Source organism: Lineus longissimus, chromosome 18 (assembly GCF_910592395.1).
Source record: "Lineus longissimus chromosome 18, tnLinLong1.2, whole genome shotgun sequence".
Classification (NCBI taxonomy): Eukaryota; Metazoa; Nemertea; class Pilidiophora; order Heteronemertea; family Lineidae; genus Lineus; species Lineus longissimus.
In genome coordinates, this window is record NC_088325.1 from 6,180,695 (window position 1) to 6,204,027 (window position 23,333).

The 23,333-nt window shown below is 40.7% G+C and overlaps 1 protein-coding gene and 1 long non-coding RNA gene across 3 annotated transcripts in view; one reads left to right on the plus strand and one right to left on the minus strand.

Annotated features, from left to right (window-relative positions):
* Positions 1-13,599, plus strand: part of LOC135502304 (uncharacterized) — a 35,292-nt gene extending 21,693 nt beyond the window's left edge. For both annotated transcript variants that reach the window (XM_064795023.1, XM_064795021.1), the window contains 4 exons: positions 553-861; positions 2,254-2,550; positions 2,808-2,886; positions 11,047-13,599. In XM_064795023.1, coding sequence (XP_064651093.1) covers positions 553-861; positions 2,254-2,550; positions 2,808-2,886; positions 11,047-12,199 — 1,838 coding nt within the window. In that variant the 3' untranslated portion in view covers positions 12,200-13,599. The remainder of the gene's footprint in view (positions 1-552; positions 862-2,253; positions 2,551-2,807; positions 2,887-11,046) is intronic.
* Positions 13,600-20,479: 6,880 nt separating this feature from the next.
* LOC135502461 (uncharacterized) lies at positions 20,480-23,160 on the minus strand. The gene is made up of 3 exons (XR_010449777.1): positions 23,081-23,160; positions 21,821-21,888; positions 20,480-20,804 (listed from the first exon to the last, which is right to left on the minus strand). It is a non-coding gene; the product is annotated as an uncharacterized LOC135502461 (long non-coding RNA).
* Positions 23,161-23,333: the final 173 nt, after the last annotated feature.

Consider the following 23,333-nt stretch of genomic DNA (forward strand, 5'->3'; position numbering starts at 1 on the left):
AGCATCGTTATGAATTCAGCGGTTATGGTAGAATGTGGAATGTGGAAACATTTTAAAAGCATTCAAAACCATATTATTCGCTATTTAATTTGAGATGTTTTAGAATAGAAATTGATTTCACTGTCGGTAATGATTGTCTCACCTGAACTTCTCGGGTGGAGCTGAAATGTTGGCCAAAACATTTCTGGTCTACATTTAAGCTCCCCCTCGCAGTTTTGGTGAGACAATCAATACTTCCGGTTCGGTATCAAATCTTTAAACCATGGCACAACTCCGCAAAGGTTAAGTCTATCCCAACCTCGACAATCATTTATGCTGAACTACTGATATTGTGATCTAGATAAATGGACTCCCGCTATTGCATGCTGAAACTCCTAAAAGTTTCAGCCACACTGCGAGTTTAAGGTAGGATGACTTAGGTTTAACGTTGCCATAAAATAACACTTAGTCTTTTGCTCAACCGAGATCATGTCTCAAAATTACACAGCTACAATTCACATCATTTAGAAGTGGTAGGAACCCATATCCATGCTCCCTCCTGTCCACTTGCAGACCCTCCTAGATTACCACCCGGTTTAAAATTGAAGTCCGACGTTGTGGGAGAAAATGGGAAGGAGGCTACGTTTGAACTGTTAATCACCGCCAACCCGATACCAGCCAATAATGGTTACGTTTGGTCCAAGGTCAAAGACGGCATCCCGCTGGCGATCTCATCGCGAGAATATGAAATATTTTCCGGGTCAACATGGAGTAAGTTGATCATCAAAAACGTTAAATCACATGATTATACACACTACACGTGTTCTGTGAAAACCAACGGATTTCAAGCGAAAATCTTCAAGTTCAGGCTTATAAAAGCAGGTAAGTTCCTAAGTTGTTGATGTTGTATAAACGTGATAAGTAAATCAAATTATATTGAATAAAAATTAAAATGCCTTTATTACAAACTAACTGTTTTACGTTCTATCAGTATAGAAGTTGATAAACACAGTTGACATTTACGACGATAAACATGAATAAACAAATAGACGCACAATAAAAAGTACAAACCGATGAAACGGAGGCATCGGATCAGTCATCATGTAATCGTTTCATCTTGAGATCAATCACTGTTTCACAGAAAGCCCGTTCAGGCTGATGATGTTCCCTTTTGCATTCATTAGATTTTTCTTCAAATATTTTTCTTCAAAGTTAAATTGCGGGGTGACAAATATGCGTACAACGACTCGCTAAACTAGTCATATTGTGAACATTGGAGAAAAACAATGTTCGTTATCATCCACTGCACAAATATGAAAAGGTTGACAAGAAGAACATAATTGTCTGACCTTGAACATGCTTGAACTATTGCGTTTTGTCTTAAATCTGTCACACCCGATTAGGAGCCGTTCATTGCTTGTTCATTAGCATGTTGTAATAGTAAATACATTTTACTTTTTTAAAGACAAATTTTAAGTTCTCTATGAAAGGTACCTTTTTGGATCTTACTTTACGCCGTAGATCATACTTACGCACACGTGTATGCTGATATATTCCCTGAATGACGGCGAGCAACAGGCATGCCAGGGTGAAGCCATGTTTCTGTATTGGAACACATGTCATTGATACTTGGTACACCACCCAGAACTACATATCAGCTAAAGGGGATTTCACACGACCAACAATTTAGCCCGAGTATATGGCATGCCGTGTGTCCAATAATTAAGAAAACCTAGTTTTATGGAAGAAAACATGGTTTTCTTAAACATGGTTTTCTTGCATAAAACTAAGTTTTGAAAGAATAAAACCAGGTTTTCTTCAATAAAACCAGATTTTCTTCAATAAAACCAGGTTCATCTTTTCAATAAAACCAGGTTTTCTTCAATAAAACCAGGTTTTCTTAATTATTGGACACACGGCTTGCCATATGAGTACTCATTATATGTTCTCGGGCGGTGAAAGTACCTTCTCATTTCCTGTTTAAAAGTCTGGCACAGGTCAGTTGGCTGGAATTGGCTTGATGTACAGTACATGCCGTGAATAGGGCCCGAAATAAGGTTACATTCAGAAACTCCTTAACTTGATATTGAAGTAATTGTTCCGGTATCGACTGTAGGCGCGGGATCGGCATTATATTGCTTGTACGAAATTAGCTTTAATCAAAATAATTGTGTCTAATAGCATTTATGATTACTCCTAGACTTATACTTTAACGCGTTGTATCATTGAATCATTAATCAACAACCACCAATTCAATTCAATTTGATACTGCAGCGGTGGAGATATCCGAAATCACCGTCACTGGTCGAAGCCGGACGGACAACAGAGTCACCATAAGCTGGAAACAAGTAATCGGAACATATACTGTAGTAAAGGTCAAATACTGCCAAACCGGCACAGATTACTGCGAGAATTACATCGTACCAAACACCGAAGATACCACCGCAACTTGGTTCGTTGATCCAGATAAAACGTATTATTATTATATAATAATGGAAGATGGTGATATTGTTGTCTACATGAGCAACCGCCTTGTTGTTGTTGATGACAGCGATGACAGGGAAAGGATGGGTAAGTTATACGTCAGTAGTACACGATCGGGCATGAACGACCATGTCATCTTGGTCAGATTGGTACTCAACATGCACTGTGGCACCATGGTCTTATTACGCCAATTATATTATTATGCCCCATATTACGCTATACAACCAATTCTTGGGAGCCCCCTCCCCTGCAGCGCCAAGTTGTTTATGCACGGAAGGACACGTATTGATAAATACATTTTATTTAAGTTGCATTTATAAATTTTAATATATTCTATTTTACAGTTGGTGTGTATTTTAGTGTCGGCTTGATTGGTGCAGTCATGTTAACGACAACAGTCGTCATTTTGGCTTTCGCTCCATGGTAAGCATCAAAATTAGTTGTTAATTTATGAGCTAGGCCTGTTCACATCATGTCATACACCACGAAAAATTGATGGCATGTCTATTATACTCCATGTAGACAGGCCATTATTCCTATTTGGCCTTTTAAAACAAAGATCGGTAGATACAGGCTTTCCGCAGTTGCGACTTAGTACGCCTTACGAGCTATTATATGACGCCATTACGAGAAGTATTTGAAAGATATTATACCCATAACGTATTTTGAAGAAAGATGTCGAGACAGTTCGAAAAAAATCCTGAACACCAATTAATTGTACGTGCTTCTTGAAGAAAACTTGCAATTGACATGATAGGCGAATCGTTTATATAAACGACATTTTGCGAAGAAGAGGACGAAATAATGTTTACCAGAACTGTCAAATTCCAACCAGACATGTATTTTCACATTATTAGACATATCCCATACTCGTTTTTCCAATATTATGGTTCATAAATTGGTGGATTTGAGGGTGTCACATATATGTTGCCACCATGCAGCTATTGGTGGCGGTAGTGAAACACAACTGATGCGACTATGCACAGATGGAAGAAAATGAAGACATAAGGCGATGTCAAAAATGCAAATTATTTATCGTTCCCAGAGGTAACATTGACTTTCTGTGAACCTTACTAACAAGTTTATCAACTTTCAGCAGTGTTGGCTGTTTGACCAATCCAGTGAGACATTGAGACATTGCACTACCATGACTAATGACTGATTATCTGAACTTGAAGAGAAACTACAACAAAGACTTATTATCTGCCTCACAAGCAAGGCATACATCTGCTCAGGCCAACAGTAGCTCCAGCTATCTAATCCTCATGCTTATGAATGTCATAGTATATGTGATGCATACCGGTGTGACAGCGGATATAGTCCCCCTGGAGTCATAGTCCGGTAGCATTGTATTTGACCAATTAAGCAGCATGATCTATTGTACCGCTAACCCTAACCAAAACATTTAGCAATGCAGGCTATTGTTACACGGACTATCAGCCCTATGACTACTATCCCCGCCACACCGGCAACATGATTATGTGGCATAGGTCAGCATGTATAAGGTCACTACTGTATGCATAGTGGCCACTTTAATGTGGCCAGTCGATAAAATACCCCCTGGTCTATTTCTTATTCTTTGAAAATCACTCCTATTTACTAACTACTATTTCTACATGTTCTAAAACAAATATTTTACTAAACTGATAAAGATTGTCACTGCATTCCTCTGAGACAAGACCACAATTAATTTTTTCAGCCTTTTAGCAGTTAAATTGTCAATGTTTGACCGCGACGCATCAAATACTGCGTGGGGTTGTGAATCTGAAATTTAGATTACGTTATTCCGGACAGTCGGGCAAGTAAATGGTGAAAAATAAACTGGTAGTTGAAAACGGAATTTTTTTGATAATCGACAAATTAGACAGACTTTGATATTTCCACTCTTTTCAGCCAACTGGCAGAAAAAACTCAAAACACGCTCCCTATTACCCAATTAGCAAAATACGAAATTAATTTTTTCATCAAATAATTTCTTTATATCTGTAGACTTGCCACAGCAAATATGTTTTCAATACCTCTCCAAATATGTACTTGAGAGTTAAAAACATGCACTCGTCTAATTGATAGGCCTTGACCCTCCAACCTATGAATATATTCATTAGTGGTCTTGTCTCAATGAAGGTAGATTTCAGGGTTAACATTTTGAGAATTTTTCCAAACTAATGTAGATGACATCCCACAACTCTCCAACAAAGGAAAGTGATATCTGGACATTTTTGGAGAAATGAAAGACATTTCAAAGAGTGGTACAACTGTGCCAAAAGCGACGAAAGAGGACAAAATCGACAAAAAGTCATGATTTTGCAGCCAACAGCACCAAATTCAAAGACCAGCCCTGGCCAGAATAAGCAAGCTATGGAGCTGAAAATTTAGATTTGTTAAGCCTTTTAGCAGTTAAATTGTCAATGTTTGACCGCGACGCATCAAATACTGCGTGGGGTTGTGAATCTGAAATTTTGATATGATATTCCGGACAGTTGGGCAAGTAAATGGTGAAAAATAAACTGGTAGTTGAAAACGGAAATTTTTTGATAATCGACAAATTAGACAGACTTTGATATTTCCACTCTTTTCAGCCAACTGGCAGAAAAAACTCAAAACACGCCCCCTATTACCCAATTAGCAAAATTCGAAATTAATTTTTTCATCAAATAATTTCTTTATATCTGTTGACTTGCCACAGCAAATACTGTAGTTTCATGAAAATAACACCACTTCATTAACAGCCGGTGTCGCCGCCCCTGACTCATAGGGTGGCGAACAGAGCTGTTGAGAAGGCCGATCATTGGCTGGGATTCCAGAGAGGGTTGTCCAGGCCTCATATCCAATATACTTCAGTTTCGAGTCCAATCCTTATTGTTTAGGTTGTTGAAACCGATTCGTAGGTCTCATATGAATGCATGATAATGGGATCGGGCCTTCGGCCATTGTACTGAGTGTCCCAGAACATTTTCAACTTATCGTCATTGGTAGTGTATAGGGTGTCCCAGTGCTAATGGCTGATAGTGTACAGGGTGTCCATGAAAAAAGTCCAACTGACATATTGGCTTCTGCTGGTTTTAGGGACTGACCTGCCCTTTCAAAGTGAGGCACTGCTCAGGGAGGTAATGGAGCATGTCTTCGGGTCTTATCATCCCTTACCAGCTTCGGGCTTTCAATGATACTTGGCAGTGCGAAATTGGTAAGAATGAGAAGTTGTCCGTCACATAACTGGAGACAAAACCGAACATCCCTCTGATGTACAGTCTTGTCCAAAGTGATCAATGAAGGAATAAAAAAGAACGATGCAAATCCCGATTCAATTTTTATTCAAACCTAAAGATACACATTATTAGACTGTCCAGCGTTCAGAATCGTACACACAATCATTCACAATACCCACAGTCAATTCAAGTCCATCACAATGTCCTCCTCGAACAACATTCACGAACTCCGGTCCATCCACGGCAGTCTCCTCCTCTTCCTCCAAGATAGCATGTGGTTCAGCTTCGATTGGCCTTGGTCGAAACGATGCTTCAAATCAGTTGACGATAACGTCCTCATCAACACCATCCCAGGCACCTCTGATGATGTTGGTCACGTCTCTCAGGCCGATGTGAGGGCAGTCTCCTCGTTCGTCCGTGTGGTCCTTCTTCCACGATTTCCATTGTCGTGACCAGTCAGTTGGCCGCGGCCCCATTTCCGCGTAATTCTCTCTGCGCTATGACGTCACTGCATATCATTACGAGCTCATTATCGCGTACATTTAGGCGTGAAAAATATGAAGTCGGAAATCGATCCTAAACTTGCCAAAATCTTTCTGAATGACATGTAAACGGAACATATTATTCTAGATGAAACATTAATTAGTAGTTTCATTAAGAAAAAAGTGTAAAAAGTCCTGAGGTTTGCTGTTTACGTGACTTTGAACAGCGGTCGTCGCCCGAAAATTTGCAATTTTTTCACGTAATTTTGTTGAATAAATGCACCTAACTCATCAAAAACATCGCGCGTGCTCAGAAGTAATGACTGATATTTATTGTTATATGTATCTTTGACTGAATAACAAGATAGTAAAAATGATTATTTCTGCCGCACGGCTAGAAAATACGTTTAAGTTGCCTCTGATTTTTGTCAGAAAATGTTGCAGCCGGATTTAGGTTCCGACCACACCCGAAGTTGAGCCGAAGAGGCCCGAACACTAGGATCGCCACCATCGCTACAAAACGTGTTCTAGAATACTGATTATGAAAACTTGTCCAATAGCCCATCCTGCCGTCCCATCCCTCCTTTCATGAGACCACCATTGCCCAAATTTAATGACAAAATGATGCAAAGAAGAAACTTAACATTAAAGATAACTAATCCTCTCTTCTGCATCTTGAAACTCTTTAACAGTGAAACGCTAACATTGAAACAAGAACACCAATAACAACAGACAGTCAATTGTTGAAGGGTGTAAAACACAATGCCAAATTCAAATTCTTGCAAGTGGTGCTGTTGAACTTTTCAAGTGGAAGGAATCAAACTTATTTTCATTCGTGACGTTATTTGCTAATGATTGTTTACACCATTCAACAGCTTGACATGTTCATCAAACCCGATTGACTGGAGAAGTGAAAGTATTAGCTGAAAGATAAAGCAGATTTTTCCTGAATGACAACAGCCTGGATGTACAATTACAACAGTCAAATTGATGACAAACTTCAAGTTAAACCAATCACAATCTTGCAGGAAGATGTCCTGTAATAGGTTAAGTTTACACCTTCAACACTGGCATTGGTCATGCTGCTCAAATTACATACTTTATCAGCTTTTTGGTATTATCTTTTACTGATACAGCAACTCTAAAAATGAGATGATGGCAAGTTCTGTGCGCGATGTCTGGCACAAAATAACTCTTGTGGGGGTACTGATGAGGCTATTCCCGGCTTTATAAGCCTCATTGATGGCTTGGAAGCCCGTTCAGACCCAGGCCAGGGTCAGGGAAAATAAACTATCCATCCAAAGGTCGTCCAAAATTACCAGACAATGCCTATTATTGAGCCATGTCACCTAGTAGGCCCTGGTGTTTTGGACCGTGATGATCCACATTGTAATGTGTATATGATTTCTTTTCCTGAACTATGGCAGCCTTTTACAGGCAAATCTGGCAAAAAAAGTGCCTAAACATAGGCAACTAAAATTACCAAACAAACAAAAGATATATCATTATGAGAAAGTTTATTTTCACAGAGGATATACAGAGAAATTTCTGAAGAATCAGCCGGATTGCCCAACAGTAGTAGTAGACATCTCAGTCACCTGGATCTTTTCGGAATTGAAGCATCATGGCTCATGCTTTACTGTTTGAGCACATCCACACAAATCGATAGTATTCCTGGTCAATATCAATGACGATATGGTGGAACACATGACATACCTCCAGTCTCATAACATAACAATAACATAACACTCACTCAGTCACTGTCGCTCTGACATTTCTGACGACTATTCTACCAGTAGCTTTATCAAAAGGCTCAAAATCATCTGGTCATTTGGCCACAAGTTGTAGAAATTATAGTCAGACCAAGCATATTCATCAACAGAACTCAAACAGGCTACCATCATGCCATTCTCACTTTTAACCACAATTTTTTTGAGACACGCTGTGCATTAAAATATTTTTACACTATCGCGTCGTGCACGCAATTGCCGCGAAAAACGGCTTGATTAACATCACGTGATCCAAAACGTCATAAATATTAATGAGATTTCTTCGAAAAATCACCAAATTAAGTGCCAAAAAAGAAATATTTAGGAAACCGGGTGCTCAAATGTTTTAAAAGATATGAATTCATTTAGGATTGGTCAACCACTTCGCAAAAAATCAATTTACCAAATATCGCCGCAAAGCTGAAAAATATCTTTGAGTGAGGTATGTTCAGCGAAGATTGCGAAAATATCATATTTCGAAAAATTGATCAAACTCGGTTGATTTTGCTTGGAATTTGATGAAATAAACACCAATTTTTTCTTTCAATAACTAACAATTTCGCCATCTTTGATCAATCGCTCTCCCCGAACAGTCGTGCATGCTACAGAGGTTTTAGTCTCTGCCACAAATATGGCGCGAATTAGTATCAAATTTTTACCGATAGGTGACAGTAGCAGCGCAACGCAGAGAGAAACGCTCTTTTGGCGCTGCGAACGGGGGCGCGGCCAACTGACTGTGACATTTGAATGACTTCATGACTGCAACGTCTAACGGTTGTACGAGTGATGTGCAACCAGCAGGTACGTAATCCAGGCTGCCTCTCATGTCGCGGACTCTCGTCCGGAAGTTCTCTGTCCGGTGGACCCGATAATGATCGACGATTATCAGGAACTGGTCGGCCTCGTTGTCGGTGACGTGGGGTGATAGGACTTCATCTAACCAGTGGTGCGCCGTTTCCTCCCTCATCCAACCAGTTTCCGACTGGGTAATCTTTACATCTGCTGGTGGGTTGTATTGGAGGGCTGCAAACACCCGGACGAAACCTCTTCTGGGGAAGGTGATGTGCACCGGCAACTTTGCTCCAGAGGCTGCGATGCAGAGGGTGACGGTGTCTCCCAGCTTGGTATTGGACCTGGATGATCGGACGTCTATGGCCTTCTCCCCCGTGGTGTTGGCCGTGTACATGGTTCTCATATCAAACAGGACAAAGGTTTGGTCCATGTTAAAGAAGAACCGCATCTGTATATCAAGACGATCGATGCTCCCAGTAACCGCATCTCGGAAGGTCTGGATCCTTGCAGCAGCATCAGCGGGGACGGTCGTTGTATTATTGGTCACCTTCCGTAGGGACACGTGGCGTCTCTTCATCAAGCCCTCCACCCAGCCTATGGATGCGTTGAAATCCCATAGCTGAGGGCGACAATGCTGAATCCCTTCTCTGACATCTTGGGCTAACGCATTCCACCAGCTTTGTCACACTACCAACGCCTTATCTTGAATGTCGAGAACGGAGACTGCGAGGCGACGCTTTCTCATCTGCTGCAGCCATTGGTAAAGCTGGTCCTCAACCTGTGGCCATAACGGATCACGGGGCTCCATCACCGTCTTCTCCCAGCCATGCCCTTGTTCTTGCTTCTGCTCGAGGTCCTCGAGATTCCACCTTCTGAACGTCTCCCAGGGGATGCTATAGTGGGCGGCGAACTCTCTCATACTGCGCACCAGTGCCTCCTTCTGGTCTCTCAGGTAGGCAAGTTTTTCTGTCACGGTGTAGCGCCGGCGTCGTTTTCTCAGCAGCTCTACAGCATCCATTGTCGCACAGGTTGTCTGCAATGTGGGTACCCTCAGTGGGGCTTCATTTATAGGCCTAAGAGGCCCTAGAATTACACAAGAAAACCACAAATCCTAGAAACTTCGATTCTGCTTTCTCCCACGTAGGCCTAGGGAGTCTAAATAAAAAAGAGGGTTGTAGAAAAACAGAGGATGAACTCCTCGTTTTTCTTCGGAATTTCGTGACTACTCTCATTGCCTGAATCTCACTTTGCTTTACTAATGCAAGCATTCGTAGATTTTCCTTCAGAGTTTCAATAAGGCCTCTTTGTTTTGGGGGGTTTGCATCAATCTAAAAGGTGCTTCAGTTTTATGAGACAACCTGTAAAAACGGTCCGCGAGTGGCCTTACCATTTACATCATTCCACATGCGCACTCATCGACCAATAGGCCCACAACACTTCGAATCAATAGAGCTGCGAAGTCACTCATTGGTTCCCTCTGGTGAATAGACTCGAGAGAAGAGGCCGGGCCTTGAATATCCCGAAGTGGTGTTATTTTCATGAAACTACAGTATTTTTTCAATACCTCTCCAAATATGTACTTGAGAGTTGAAAACATGCACTCGTCTAATTGATAGGTTGGAGGGTCGAGGCCTATGAATATTCCTATGGTGTTGTCTCCTCTCCATGTGCTTCCAATGGGGCTGCCATGTTGAATTTGCACTAGGCTATCACAGGGCCATTTAGCGGCGATAAAACAGACTACAGATGGCAACGTTTTAATTTAAGTGGCTGTGTTTCCTCCGTTGACCTGCTTAATGTAGCCGGGATGTAAAAAAGGGTTAGACGCTTGTTCAACGTTTCTATCGTTCTTGGTTTCACGCAAAATATCATATTATGATAAGATTTTACGTACCATATATTCGGGGATTCACATCGATACGATGGCCTGTAATATAGGTGGAAATAGTGTTAATTGGTAACCAGTACGTAGTAGGCCTATGGTATACATATCGTCTCATAATTGATTTTATACAATTATACGTTTACATTTTGTAAGGTATAATATCGGTTGTAATGACTCAAAATGGAAACTATCAACATAATGAAGAACAGTAGAACCTTCCTTTTGCATACACCTGTCTATTGAGGACACACTCTCTATTAAGGACACTAATTTTGCTCCCGATTTGGGTGTTTTCAATTCAATTCGATCTCTCTAATGATCAGAACACCTCTCTAGAAAGGACATCACCTGTCAGTCCCGAGGGTGTCATTAATAGAGAATAGAGTGGTTCTACTGTATGAAATAGTAATGCCGTTTAATTACAAAGTTGTTTGTTTTGCTTTCCACAGGAAACAGCGACTGGACTTGAAACGATCTAAAAAAACTAATCAACCTGCAAATGACAGCTGCAATGACGATGCTGCGAGAAATCCATTGACATCAATCAGGAAACGACCTGCTCATACTTACGCCAACACTGACCCTGATTTCGTTAATGACGCATCCCCTCACTCAAAACGACCTGCTCATACTTACGCCAACACTGACCCTAATTTCGTTAATGACGCATCCCCTCACTCAAAACGACCTGCTCATACTTACGCCAACACTGACCCTGATTTCGGTAATGACGCGTCCACTCACTCAAAACACACAGCCGATAAACATCCCGCACAACCAAGGGTTAAAAGACTCCCCGTTACAGTTCGTTTTGAGAAGGATCCAGATGAACCTGCGTGCTCTGACAATGCCATGGACATAGATTCGTATGACTACATAGATAATATGTGGCAGAGTGATGCATCAGACTCAGATCATAGCCCCGTTCCTGCTTGCCGGACAAGTCAGGCGACGTTGCTGCAGGATGTCTCGGCACTGATCCAAGTTCAGGTTCACCAGGCGGACCAACCGGATCAGGTAAAAACCTCCTCTTACGAAAACATGCAAAACTTAGGACATATTGAATCAACGGAATGGCAGAGAGACCAGGAGCAAGAAGGTACATACAATGACGTAAGAACCGTCGTCACACAAAGCCAGCCTCAACACAGCATGGCCGAGAGCGGAATCAGTCAAGCAACAAGGCAGCAGGATACCTTAGGTCAACAGAGCTTCACTGCACGCCAGGCTTATCAGACGGACAGAGATGACGCTTCCTCGCATGAAGGCATGCGTGGGTTCCACCATTATGTCTCATGCGAGGGGGAAATGAATCAGACTGCACAGGAGCCTGAAGATAGTTACGACGACGTTAGAATCGTGAGACAGGGACAGTCTGGTCAAAGCACGGCTGAGAGCGGTACAACCCCTGCTTGTTTAGCAAAAGAATCTACACCATGCAGCTCTAATGATGATGTGGCTGATGACGGTCGACAGTCACTATATGAGCATCTACAACCAGTTTCCAAAAATGATTATTTAGACTTCAAGGGGCTGAGTGCGGAAGAGCTGAGACCGCGAATGTTATTAAAGGTAAAACATTCTTCCCCGGACTGTTTTTAGTAATAAAACCTTAGGAATAACCTCTCGACTCACGATTAAACCGACTTCGAGCAAAGAACGTGGCAAGCTAAAATCGGGAACAAGTTTTGTTATTTCATTAAAATATGCCATCGTAAAAGATGGGTGTACCCTGGCCGCTGTTATTGGTAGCAACATAATTACACTAAGTCTGTAAGGAATCGATATCATTATACTCATTGACAATAACATTGTACTCCATAATCGAAATCAGGGCCATAACTCCTACGTCTATTATAGGGCTGGCCCTAACGATGAAACTCTCACCATTGTAAAGCCCGTAGCACACTAGCCGCCAACTTCGGCGTTCACAAGCGTTTTTTGCCGCAAGAGTCCTGAACGCCTGAAAAATCATTAGTCTGCTACGAACGGCGTCGGCGAACGCGACTTGCCCCCACTTGCGGCAACTAAACGCCAAATATCTAACATGTTTGATTTTTGTCGCGTGTCGCCGCGTTTGAACGCAAGAAGAAGCCAGGTGTGCTAGGGATTGCCGCCTGAATTGGCGCTGGCGGCGAGGCTATGGCAAATCAGTATGCGTCTTGATGTCACATGATTTCAAAATGGCAGCCTAAAGTGGCGGAAAAGACGCTACTGGACGCCGATTCTGGGCAGGTGTGCTCTGACTGGGATCCACTGGCCGCCAACTTCGGCGTCGAGAGGCGTCAGCTGAACGCTTCTTGTCGCCAAAGTTGGCGGCTAGTGTGCTGCGGGCTTAACCATCGCGTGCCGAACATCCACTTGTCAACAAAAATGATACGGGATCGAATTAGTAATTGAAGGTTTACCAAAATCCGCTGAATATAACTGAATTATATTTAAAGTAATGATTCAAGTGCATATGGAGTGTGATGTACGTTTTCTATGTCCGAAATACGTGTATGCTAATTTACGCGGTGATGGTGTCTCAAACAGGAAATCATTTCTATCCGCAAATCTGCGCAAGAGAGCTGAAACTTGTTACCTTCCTTAGATCCTGCACTGTGATGAAATAGACGTGGGCTCGCTCTACCAGTTGTCTGCATGTGGTCTATATATTTAGATAGATGATATCATCACGGCAAAGCCAGCACAGCAGGAAGCAAGATATCTCACTCCAAGAGCAAAGATAGATTTAGTATAAAGACAACACCACAGCTTTCCCAAGCAGTCAAGGTAATCAGGATTATAAACAAAACACATCAGGAAAGACATCGTTGATGCTGAAAAGTTATCTAGCGCTGATAAGCCGCGATGTGGACACATATTATGTTATTTACTGGTATTATCTTTGCCTATCTTGTTTCTTTTTGGTTTCTCACTCAACTCAAAATAGATTTATAGATAAACGCATAACTTGTAAAAGTTTTTTCAGCTAAATATAATTTCACAACTCATGGTCAGTTCCGAGTGATTCTATCAAATGGTCAACATGTGTTGTTGGCCATTTCCTCTAAGGAATTCATACCGAACTGGCGGTAAAGGTAAATGGGAAAGCTAAAAAATAGGCCGAAACACAGGTGCCAGCGGAGGGTTTGGGCAAATTGAGACATTTGACAGTAGGTTTTGCGTGTACACAAAAGCGCGCGGACGTAATAGCCCGCGTTAGTGGATATTTAAGGACTTGGCAGGGCGTTTGGTACCAGAAACGTCCATGTGGTTCGGCAGGACGTTTCCGCGTAGTTCGTGTAAGTCGTTCTACATGGTTTTCTCACCAAAAAAAAATAGTAAGGAAACTTACATTTATCTCTATTTTCGATTCAGAGGGTATAATTCGACTTCAAAATAATCCAGTGCACTTTTATAAAAAAGATCATAGCAAAGAATAGAACAATTTAAAGTTAAAGTCAGTGAAATTATAATAATGTGAAAAAAATGAATTGAAAAAAGGAAAATAAATGGAGTCGAACCCACGATGTATTTGGCAAAATACATGCCATGCCAGCAGTGCTATTGAGTGAGCTAAACTGGACAATTCGGATAATTGCGTCTAAGTACTCATTTGACCAATAGAAAAAAATTAGGTTCGCTTTTCGTCACACTTGATACAATCGATAAAAATGTTTGAGGCCGACAATGCTATTGAAAATCCCGATTTTGGGGATATACGTAACTTAATTGGCATTATCATATAGCTCAATAAGACATGCTTTGCTTGATGGTGCTATTTTTGCGAATAACGTTCTCTAAGACGAGTATGGAGGACTAATGCAACCAAAAAACCTTATCAAAATGATTTTCGTCCGCCACTGCTTGGATATTTGGTCCCCCATTTTGGGATATTTTGTCACACTCCGGGATGTGCGGGCACATTCCTGGAGCTCTTTGCTGTTCGAATGGTATAAAACTGCAAATTATTTTGTTTCCGCTAGCAGACGACTGAACATCCCTCGTTTTCGTGGGATGTTCGGTCCTATAACCCCCGACCCTTGGTGTTCATTGACAAATACCTTACAAGTTCTCAAAAACTATTAACCCAAGGCCAAATTCTATATACTCCAAAACGTCGAATACAAGGAATGAGGCTCCGCCCCAAATCAATACAATGGCTTTGAATGGGGATGGGCCAATAAGTCAGGTATCATTCCTTTATCAATGGCATGGGCCAATGGTGTCGCATGTGTTAAAATAACGCTCTGATCTCGGCTGACATTGATGGTGAAACGAAATCAATATCACTGGTATAGTCGGCCCATTTCTTCTGATAAAAGAGACCCATTGTGTCGTTTCTTTAGAATTGAAATTGAGGTTTTCGAATCTCTCCTCCATTGTAATGATTGGGGGCGGAGCCTCATTCTTTGTATTCGCGGTTTTAGAGTATGTACTCTATCCCTGGAACTATAACACCGAGACAAAGAAAAGCACTACGCCCAACTTAATGGTGAATGTTCATGACCCCAGCAAAAGCCTATTTAGAGCAAGGCCTATCAGTCATACCTGGTCAAATAGCAGAAGATGAGGTCTAGGCCTGGGTTGGTCCGTGTTGATTACGACAGCCTCCTTAAGTCTTATTTCATGCATAAACCAACCAGAAATAAGCAGGTCATAATTGTAAGTCATGGTGAATATTAATTGACCGGTTCGGGGTGGAGTTATCCGATGGTATAGTTCCAGAGATAGAGTATAAACTATTATTATATTATAGTACCATATTCTAGGCAACTACATGCCTAAATGGTTGGAATATTTTGCCAAACCACAGGTTTCTAAAATCGAGGAAGTCAAACACGTTTTTGACAAACGGGCACTTACCTTTCCACACGTTCATAACCTCCGTTCTGCCAAAGGTGTATAATATATATATACATATATACATATATATATGTTTATTCGTACTACTTTCCGTTGTACAGATAACAAAAAATAAGGTGCAATAAGACAATACAGAGTTGGGTGCAAATACAAGTTTACGATAAGGCAAACAAAGTAAAAGGTAAGACTGAGAGTCGAACCCGAAAACCTCTCATTCTTGGAGATGATCCTGAATAAGTTACATTAGTATCTTGAACTATCACAATAAAACTAACACCAAAAACAATACTCCATCAAATCAACCTGTACACAAAAAGTTAATTATCGTGTCTATTTCCTCTTTTGTGAGAATATGATTCCCTGCCTCCCGCATTTCAAGCAATTCCCTAACTTGGATGGCAACCCTATTATGCCCCAATCCCCAAAATTCCCTATTGATGTCCCTTAGCATTATACATTCATCAGGCAGCTGATCCCTATTCCAGTTGTACTTTTGTAATACCATAGTTAGACTTTTCCCCACTGATGAGACGCTCCCGGCAAATAATAATCCAACTGTAACCTTTACGAGTGTATTTCCTGATTTCCGCAGTCCTTTGATGAATTTTACGAACCTTTTCTCCAATTGAGTTTGAACGCTACAGTCCTTTATAATGGCTGGTAACAGGTCATTATGAGTGCGATATGGCAAACACAAAATCTGACGAATACATTTACGCCATGCAATATACAATTCTTCCACGTATGGTTTTGAACAATCTAGCAACTGGTAACCATACAGCGGCATACAAAAACTTTTGAATAACTTATATCTGATTTCAAAGTTGGCGTACCTAAACTGAGCCATAAGCATGTTGGTCCGTTTGTACAGATCATTAACTAAAACCTGAACCCTACTCCGACGAACATCAGGACCAAGAAGAATGCCCAAATGAATTTCTTCATTAGAAATTTGAACCCTTGTACCCTCAAATACAATCTCCCCTGGCGGGTCATGTGACCCGAAGACTAAATATCTACTTTTAGATGCGTTGAATGATATTCTGAATGCAATAGAAAATTGACGAGCCGTGTTTAGCATCTTATTTAACCCATAGAACGATGGTGCTAAGAGAATAACATCATCGGCATATGCAAATATACCGCAAAAAATGTTGCCAACATGGCAGCCGAAACCGTCAGTTTTTATACTCGTAATAAGCTCATCCAGATAAATTCCAAAAAGAACGGGGGAGAGCACCCCACCCTGCTTAACTCCATTGGATACAGTAAATTCACCAGACATATGCTTCCCCCACTGAACCTGTACACGTTGTTGTGTGTAGATGTTGGCTAATAGCCTAGCCGCTAATGGACATAGCCCTTTTTTGATCAAAATTCGAAATAGCTTCACAAAATGAACACAATCAAATGCTTTGCTTGCATCAAGCATTACGCAATACACTGCGGTGTTGCAACCGTTATAATAATTAATTACTTCATTTATAGCCGTGCTACACGTAGCTGTGGAGAGACCTGCCTTGAACCCAAACTGGGCATCAGATGTACTTAGCTCATTCTCGTACTTTTTTAGGAATATATTATCCATTATTTTGCCAATAACGCTACTTAGCGAAATACCTCTATAATTATCGGACGTATTCAAAGACTTTCTACTGTTTTTTGGAATTGGAACTACTTTAGTTCGAACAAACCCCATCGGGCAATATCCGTGACTCATCATGGAGCTCACTAAAAAAGACACGTAAACATGTAATAAATGATCCCCATTTATAAAGTGATCCGACATAATTTTGGGGTTACTGTCTTTTTTACCTCGCTTCAGACACTGTACTCCCTTCATAACTTCGTGCACACTCAATACATGATCATGATTATTGTCAATACAATGTCTGGTAATACTCGTATCAATATCTATCTTCACATCATTCATCTCATTTATATCATACGATACAGAATTATACAAACGTTTAAACTTCTCACCAAAAAGTTCACAAGTTGCGTCCGTACCCTTCACATTATCCATACTAGAAGGGAGTACAGTGCCTTTTCCTTTCACCTTTTTTATTTCTTTCCAGAAGTCGTCATTCTTGTTATTACCTAGGGACTCAGCTAATTTATTTGCAGCAGTCCTTTCCTGATTTTTCTTATTTCGTCAGTATGTCAGCTCTTTCGTATGTTAGCTCTACCCGTACCCAGGCGGTTGTTGGTGACGCAACCATATTGCATATAAAGATTTTGCACCGCAGCGGCCCAAAAACACTTTTAATGAGGTGTGGGTGTGAAATTCAATTATCAACTAGCAATAAAACGTGCTCCGCACGGAATTTGCGGCATTGCCACAGAGTGTTCGGTAATTGGTGGAAGGAATATATAACCAACAGAGAGAAACATTTGAATTTCATATTGATCATAATTTGGCCATTATTTGCGCCTTGAAAAGAACAATATATACTGGTTATTTAAAAATATATACTGATAAGATACCTTTAATTGAAACATGTTCCCCCTGAAAGTTTAACCGAGTCCTTTTGGGATGTCAAGGTTCGGTGAAGCATAACAATTGCACCCTATTTTAAGATGGGACGAATGGCTGGCATGCCGTCGGAGTCATTAAATTACATGTAAGAATTCCAATGGGATAGTCGTCCTTTTGCGTTTCGTCATCAGGAACTGGCCTATCTGCACACAAATACGTTGTGGAGGAGCCCTGCAAATTACTTATGAGTATATCATTGATTTTGAGGATCTGTTCGTGTGTTGGCGATTGTTTAGGTGTAGGCATATGTCCGATCAAATCCCCGCAACAAACTGTAATGACTGCTTTGACAATCTTGGCATTTTCTAGTATGATGTGACATTCCGATGGGGTTTGAATAGAATCTGTGAACATGGTGGGACTATGTAGTTGCCGTTATATTGCATATGTAGGCCTAGCTAAGTTGTCCGTTTCGGAGTTGCAGGCGTACATATTGGTGCTAGTCGAGGCTCGGCATTTATATTACATTAGTTTGTTAAACTAACAATAGGCAGCGCGCACGTGTCATGTCGGCCTGACTTTGTCGTTTTCTTTGCCTCGAAAGTAACATTTATCTGGTTTTATGGGCACTTATGCACTTTAGACGAGGTCGAATTCCGGTCCATTCTCAAATTTAATGTAAAAGTGCGTATAAAGTATCAAAACAATCAGAACAGCCATAGTTTGCAAGTTTTGCTTATTACAGAAAATGCTATTCACTTATACATGTATATACATATATTCACTAGATAATGATAATAATCACAAAAACAATAAGAATCTCGGAAAAAGTAAGGAAAAAATGACTCTGCGGGTTTCGAACTAGGGTCGCTGGCGTGTTAGGCCAGTGGCTATACCATTAGACCACCAGAGTTCTTAGAACTACTGGCGTGATCTTGCATGTATTCGTGGTACTGCACCCGCATATCTCCAGGAACTTCTTCATGTTTACCAACCAACTCGCAGCCTCCGGTCATCTGATGGTCTGTTGTTGGTTGAGCAAAGGGGAAGGGTATTGTCCTATGGTGGCAGAGCTCTTCAATGTGCTGCTCCAACCATGTGGAATCAACTCCCTGCCAATAACAGTAAGGTCGAGAGCACATCTGATTTTGCATGTTTTGCATGTTCGCCTGGCCAGTTATTCATACGAAAAAACTCTGTCTCTCAGTATTAATTTCATTCGTAAAAAACACACGAAAAACAGTTTTTGCGCTGAAAATATGGATTGGAGACGTATCTGAATGGCTTTACGGATAAAATCTACATGCACATACGAAAAATTAGGAGATTCCATCCAGCGGTTAAGGCGGTGGTAGACATAAAGTTACTTTTACCAGTTCTGGTACTAATAAATAGATTAGCTCACTTAACTATGCCACCTAATCATAACCCCATTCCCTATTTTGGGAAGCCCTAGTATTTCTCAAAAGTTTTTGCTAGAATGTTGACCTTTCAGGGAAAAATTGGACAATGTCGGACTTTAGTCTGAATATTAAATCGGGAAAAACTTAGAGTAACCGTTAGAAGTCGGAAAACGCCTATTACTACGTGTCCGTATTAAGTTCATGAATCAAAAAAGAACTGAAAGACACCTCCGTGGCTTAATGATAGTCCGAAGCGGTTCGAAAATTTAGACTTCTCTTGTTCGTCCTCCCGAAAAGACACTGGCACCCCTGGAGACGGCAACGGACAGAACATGGTTGTCAAGATTGTGTGTCTTCGTTAGTATAACCGAAGAACGGTGCTCAATGAGCTACACTGGCTTCGCGTTAAAGCCTGCATATAGGAGTTATACGAACATACACATTTCGTGGTAAAAGTTTGCTTTTGGAGCATGCTGCATTTTGCATTGCATTGTTTAGTCCAGACACTTTACACAACCTTTCGAAAGCAATTATGTGGCCAAGATTACAAATAAGCATGTTCTGTTCACATTGTTCCCTGCTGACTTATCAGCGGTGAATATCAGTGAAGGATGGATATACGCACAACGACGGTGGATCGGCATGCATTTTTCGAGAATGTCCAGGAACTGCCGTGCAAAAAGGATAAGGGCAAATAATTTTGATTCGGAAAAGAAATAATGGTTGCCAAGATCTGACTTCGAAAAATCAAAGATGGCGTCCATTTCTGTTGAGGTCCATGTGTGGAGGTGGCAACTTGTAAGTACGACGGAAAGCTGCCATAGATACAAAGTGCTACTGCAATTATTGCCCCGGGGCAATCATATCCTTTGTGTGCATGTATGTGCACTATCATTGAGCTGATTGCTACATCGAAGAGGTTTTAATTGCACCATTGCAATTAATTGTACCAATTTACCTTACTATTATCATGGTCATCATTATCATCATTTTCCAAGACAACAAGCCAATATAACAACTGATACATCATCTCCAAATATTATGTTGAAAGTAAAGCTGCCCGAACCTTTCAAAATTATTGGCCATGTTTTAGCTTATTGATTGATAAATACTCATCTGCACAAATAAATAAATTACACATGGAGAGGATTACTGGCGATACATTAGCTTTTATTATGTTTCACTTTCGATATAGAGCAAACATTTGGTACATGGATATTCAAAATATGGCACTATCCATTATAATGTAATGAAATATAAACCAAAATTAATATTACAGTAGAAAATGATCTGTATTTAGCTTCTCCCGTTTTACAATGTTGTTTCTAATCGCCAAGGTAATGGAGCTGCTATCTAGTGCCTCTCCCGGTGACATGGTTGCGACACACGTGTGCATTGCCAACCATTGCGTAGACAACACCTCATTTGGCCGTCGCATCGATAACTGTGGCGGCACCACATATTTTCTCTTAGCCTGAAAGAAGATCATTCATTTTTAAGACTGCCATCTTCGGGACGAGTCATGCTCAAAAGCAATGATGAAATAGAAAAAGCTACATGCCGTACAATTCAACTGTTTACGCTGGGCCTTTATCATTCATCACACAAGAAGGCAGAGATAACCCCGTTTTTTTTCATGAACACCATTTCAACGAATTAAGGCGGACACAGACTACACACTGTTTAAAGTTCTAGGTCACCAAGTATTGAAGGCAGATGTGGCCAAGTTGGTCAAGTAGCTAAACAGTGCACAGACAGACTAACATCTAACTCTCTATTTTAATTGAATCCATGCATCTGCGGTGGGCTACCCAAGAATAAAATCCCCTTGACCTTGATGATTCTGGAGGGAAAATACAAAGATAGCTACTGTTGATATGCTGACAGTGCTTGTCCAGAGCAAGAGAAGGGCAATTTCGATTTTATTTAGAGATTTGATATGCTTGTTCTTGTATTCTTTTGACGTGACATCCCATATCCCTGGTCGATCCTGTACCAGCTCTATGAATTTGAAGGTTTCCGCCGTAGATATGTTACAAGTATCTGCCAGAGCTCCTCTTCTATTCAGTATACAGGATGCTACTGACCAAATGCCCACTACACAGATCTCCAGCATCTTCAGACACAGGAATGCAATCTGGTATCACTCAAAACACCAGAAATAGACCTATTTTGAGGTCATTACCATTGACCAACTCAGTTTAGACACCAACACACCTGTCAACAACAGGCCAAGATAAACAAATTGCTTGGCAAGAATAGAGCAGTCTCCCTCAGCGGCCAACACTTGGCAGAGTACCTCCCCGGTATTAAATTACTTTGCAAAGAAAAGTTTGTGGACCAGACACACTGCCATGGAAGTTACCTGAAGGGATGGTATCAATTAAAACACTTTAGATAGATGGTAGTCTGTGTCCCCCTTTGTAGTGAATCCATCTCGGGATAATTATGGCATTACCACCAAATGAATTACATAAACGTTTTACTTACGCATCTGCCATTTGAAAAGCTATCAGAACAACTAGGAGGATAAGGATAACGTTCTTCATTTTAGAATGCTGAAACAGAGATTTCCAATCAATACGAAATTAAAAAAATCCACCAAGGTACTGTCTAAGTGGTGACCACTTAAACTCCACTGAATTGAGAAACGAATCTCGCCATATTGCAATACAATTTGCATGTGGGCCATATCAATAAAAACTAGCATTTGCTTTCTCTACCGATTTTGAAGGATCTGCTGGTACTCGTATGAATAAAACCGTACTGAGCAAATGCTCGGAAATTTAAGTCTTTGCTACAAGTCAAAGCAATCGCATTTAGCATATAGAGCTTGCTTCTATAGGGAGGACGTGCTTGTCTTCATATGAATAAAGCATAGCATACGCTTTTTACTTGATAGGAAATGCTTCGATTTTTCAAGGTTGCTCCTGAGGTGGCTAGAAAGTTGAGGGAAGAGGTTTGTCTCTTCCGAATGGCCGATTTTATGACTTTTGGCCACGAAAATAGTATTTGCCATGAAAGCCATGTCGTGAAGATACATTATTCACTGCATCGATTTTATGAGGCCACGTGTAGCGAAGGTCATATAGCATTTTGCAATTTATTTTTTTTACAATTTATTTGTTCTGGTCTTTCAGCACGAAAGACCAGATGTTAAGTACTTCCTCATAATCTGCGAGAACTCAGGTTTCGGTCTGGCGAGAAAAGCCCTGAAATTCAGAATGCTTTACCCCCTTCTAGCAATACCAAGGCCACAAGTCAGATGAAATAGATTACCAGCACCGACCATTCATAAGAAATATGACATCGCGACTAACCTTCAAGCATTTGCTTGAAGATTTTTATCTGAGCATTTGCAATGAAAGGTCCACATTATTCATACTAAACGAGGCATAGTAATTTACTTGTAGTTAATAATGCTTCTACTTGAAGGATTCGCCTCCAAGGCAATGTTAATTTTTATTCATATGGCCCAGTCTGCTGCCGAAAAGTACCATTTTCGTCTGAGGTGTATTTTCTGTATTTTGTGTCTCGACTTGATACACTGCCTGGTCTCAGAGTGAGATGAAATACCATTCTAAAGTTGTATCCATCATGATTGTACAGGAAATGACACTTCATGCATAATTTTGTAGTCTGTGAATGAGTAAGGGTATATCTAAGATTGCGGAATGAATTTTAAAGTAATTTTGAGCGAGCCAGGTCAGGAATAGATTTTTCACTCAAATTCGTGAAATGGTTACTTACGTTCTTAGATTGCCAGTGTCAGGTTCAATTGCTATTAGATATCTGGTACCGGATGCATTACCACCAAGACTATATATTAGATTAGATGCTAGCAGCTGACAAATTAGAATATATCAATTAACTTTGATAACGACATCTTAAATTTTCATGATCCTCACAGCTGTGTGTAATTCTAATAATTGGATAAATAATTCATGATGTGCCAAACCTGACTGTCTGATAAGCAATTCATATCGAATTACCAAATTGCACG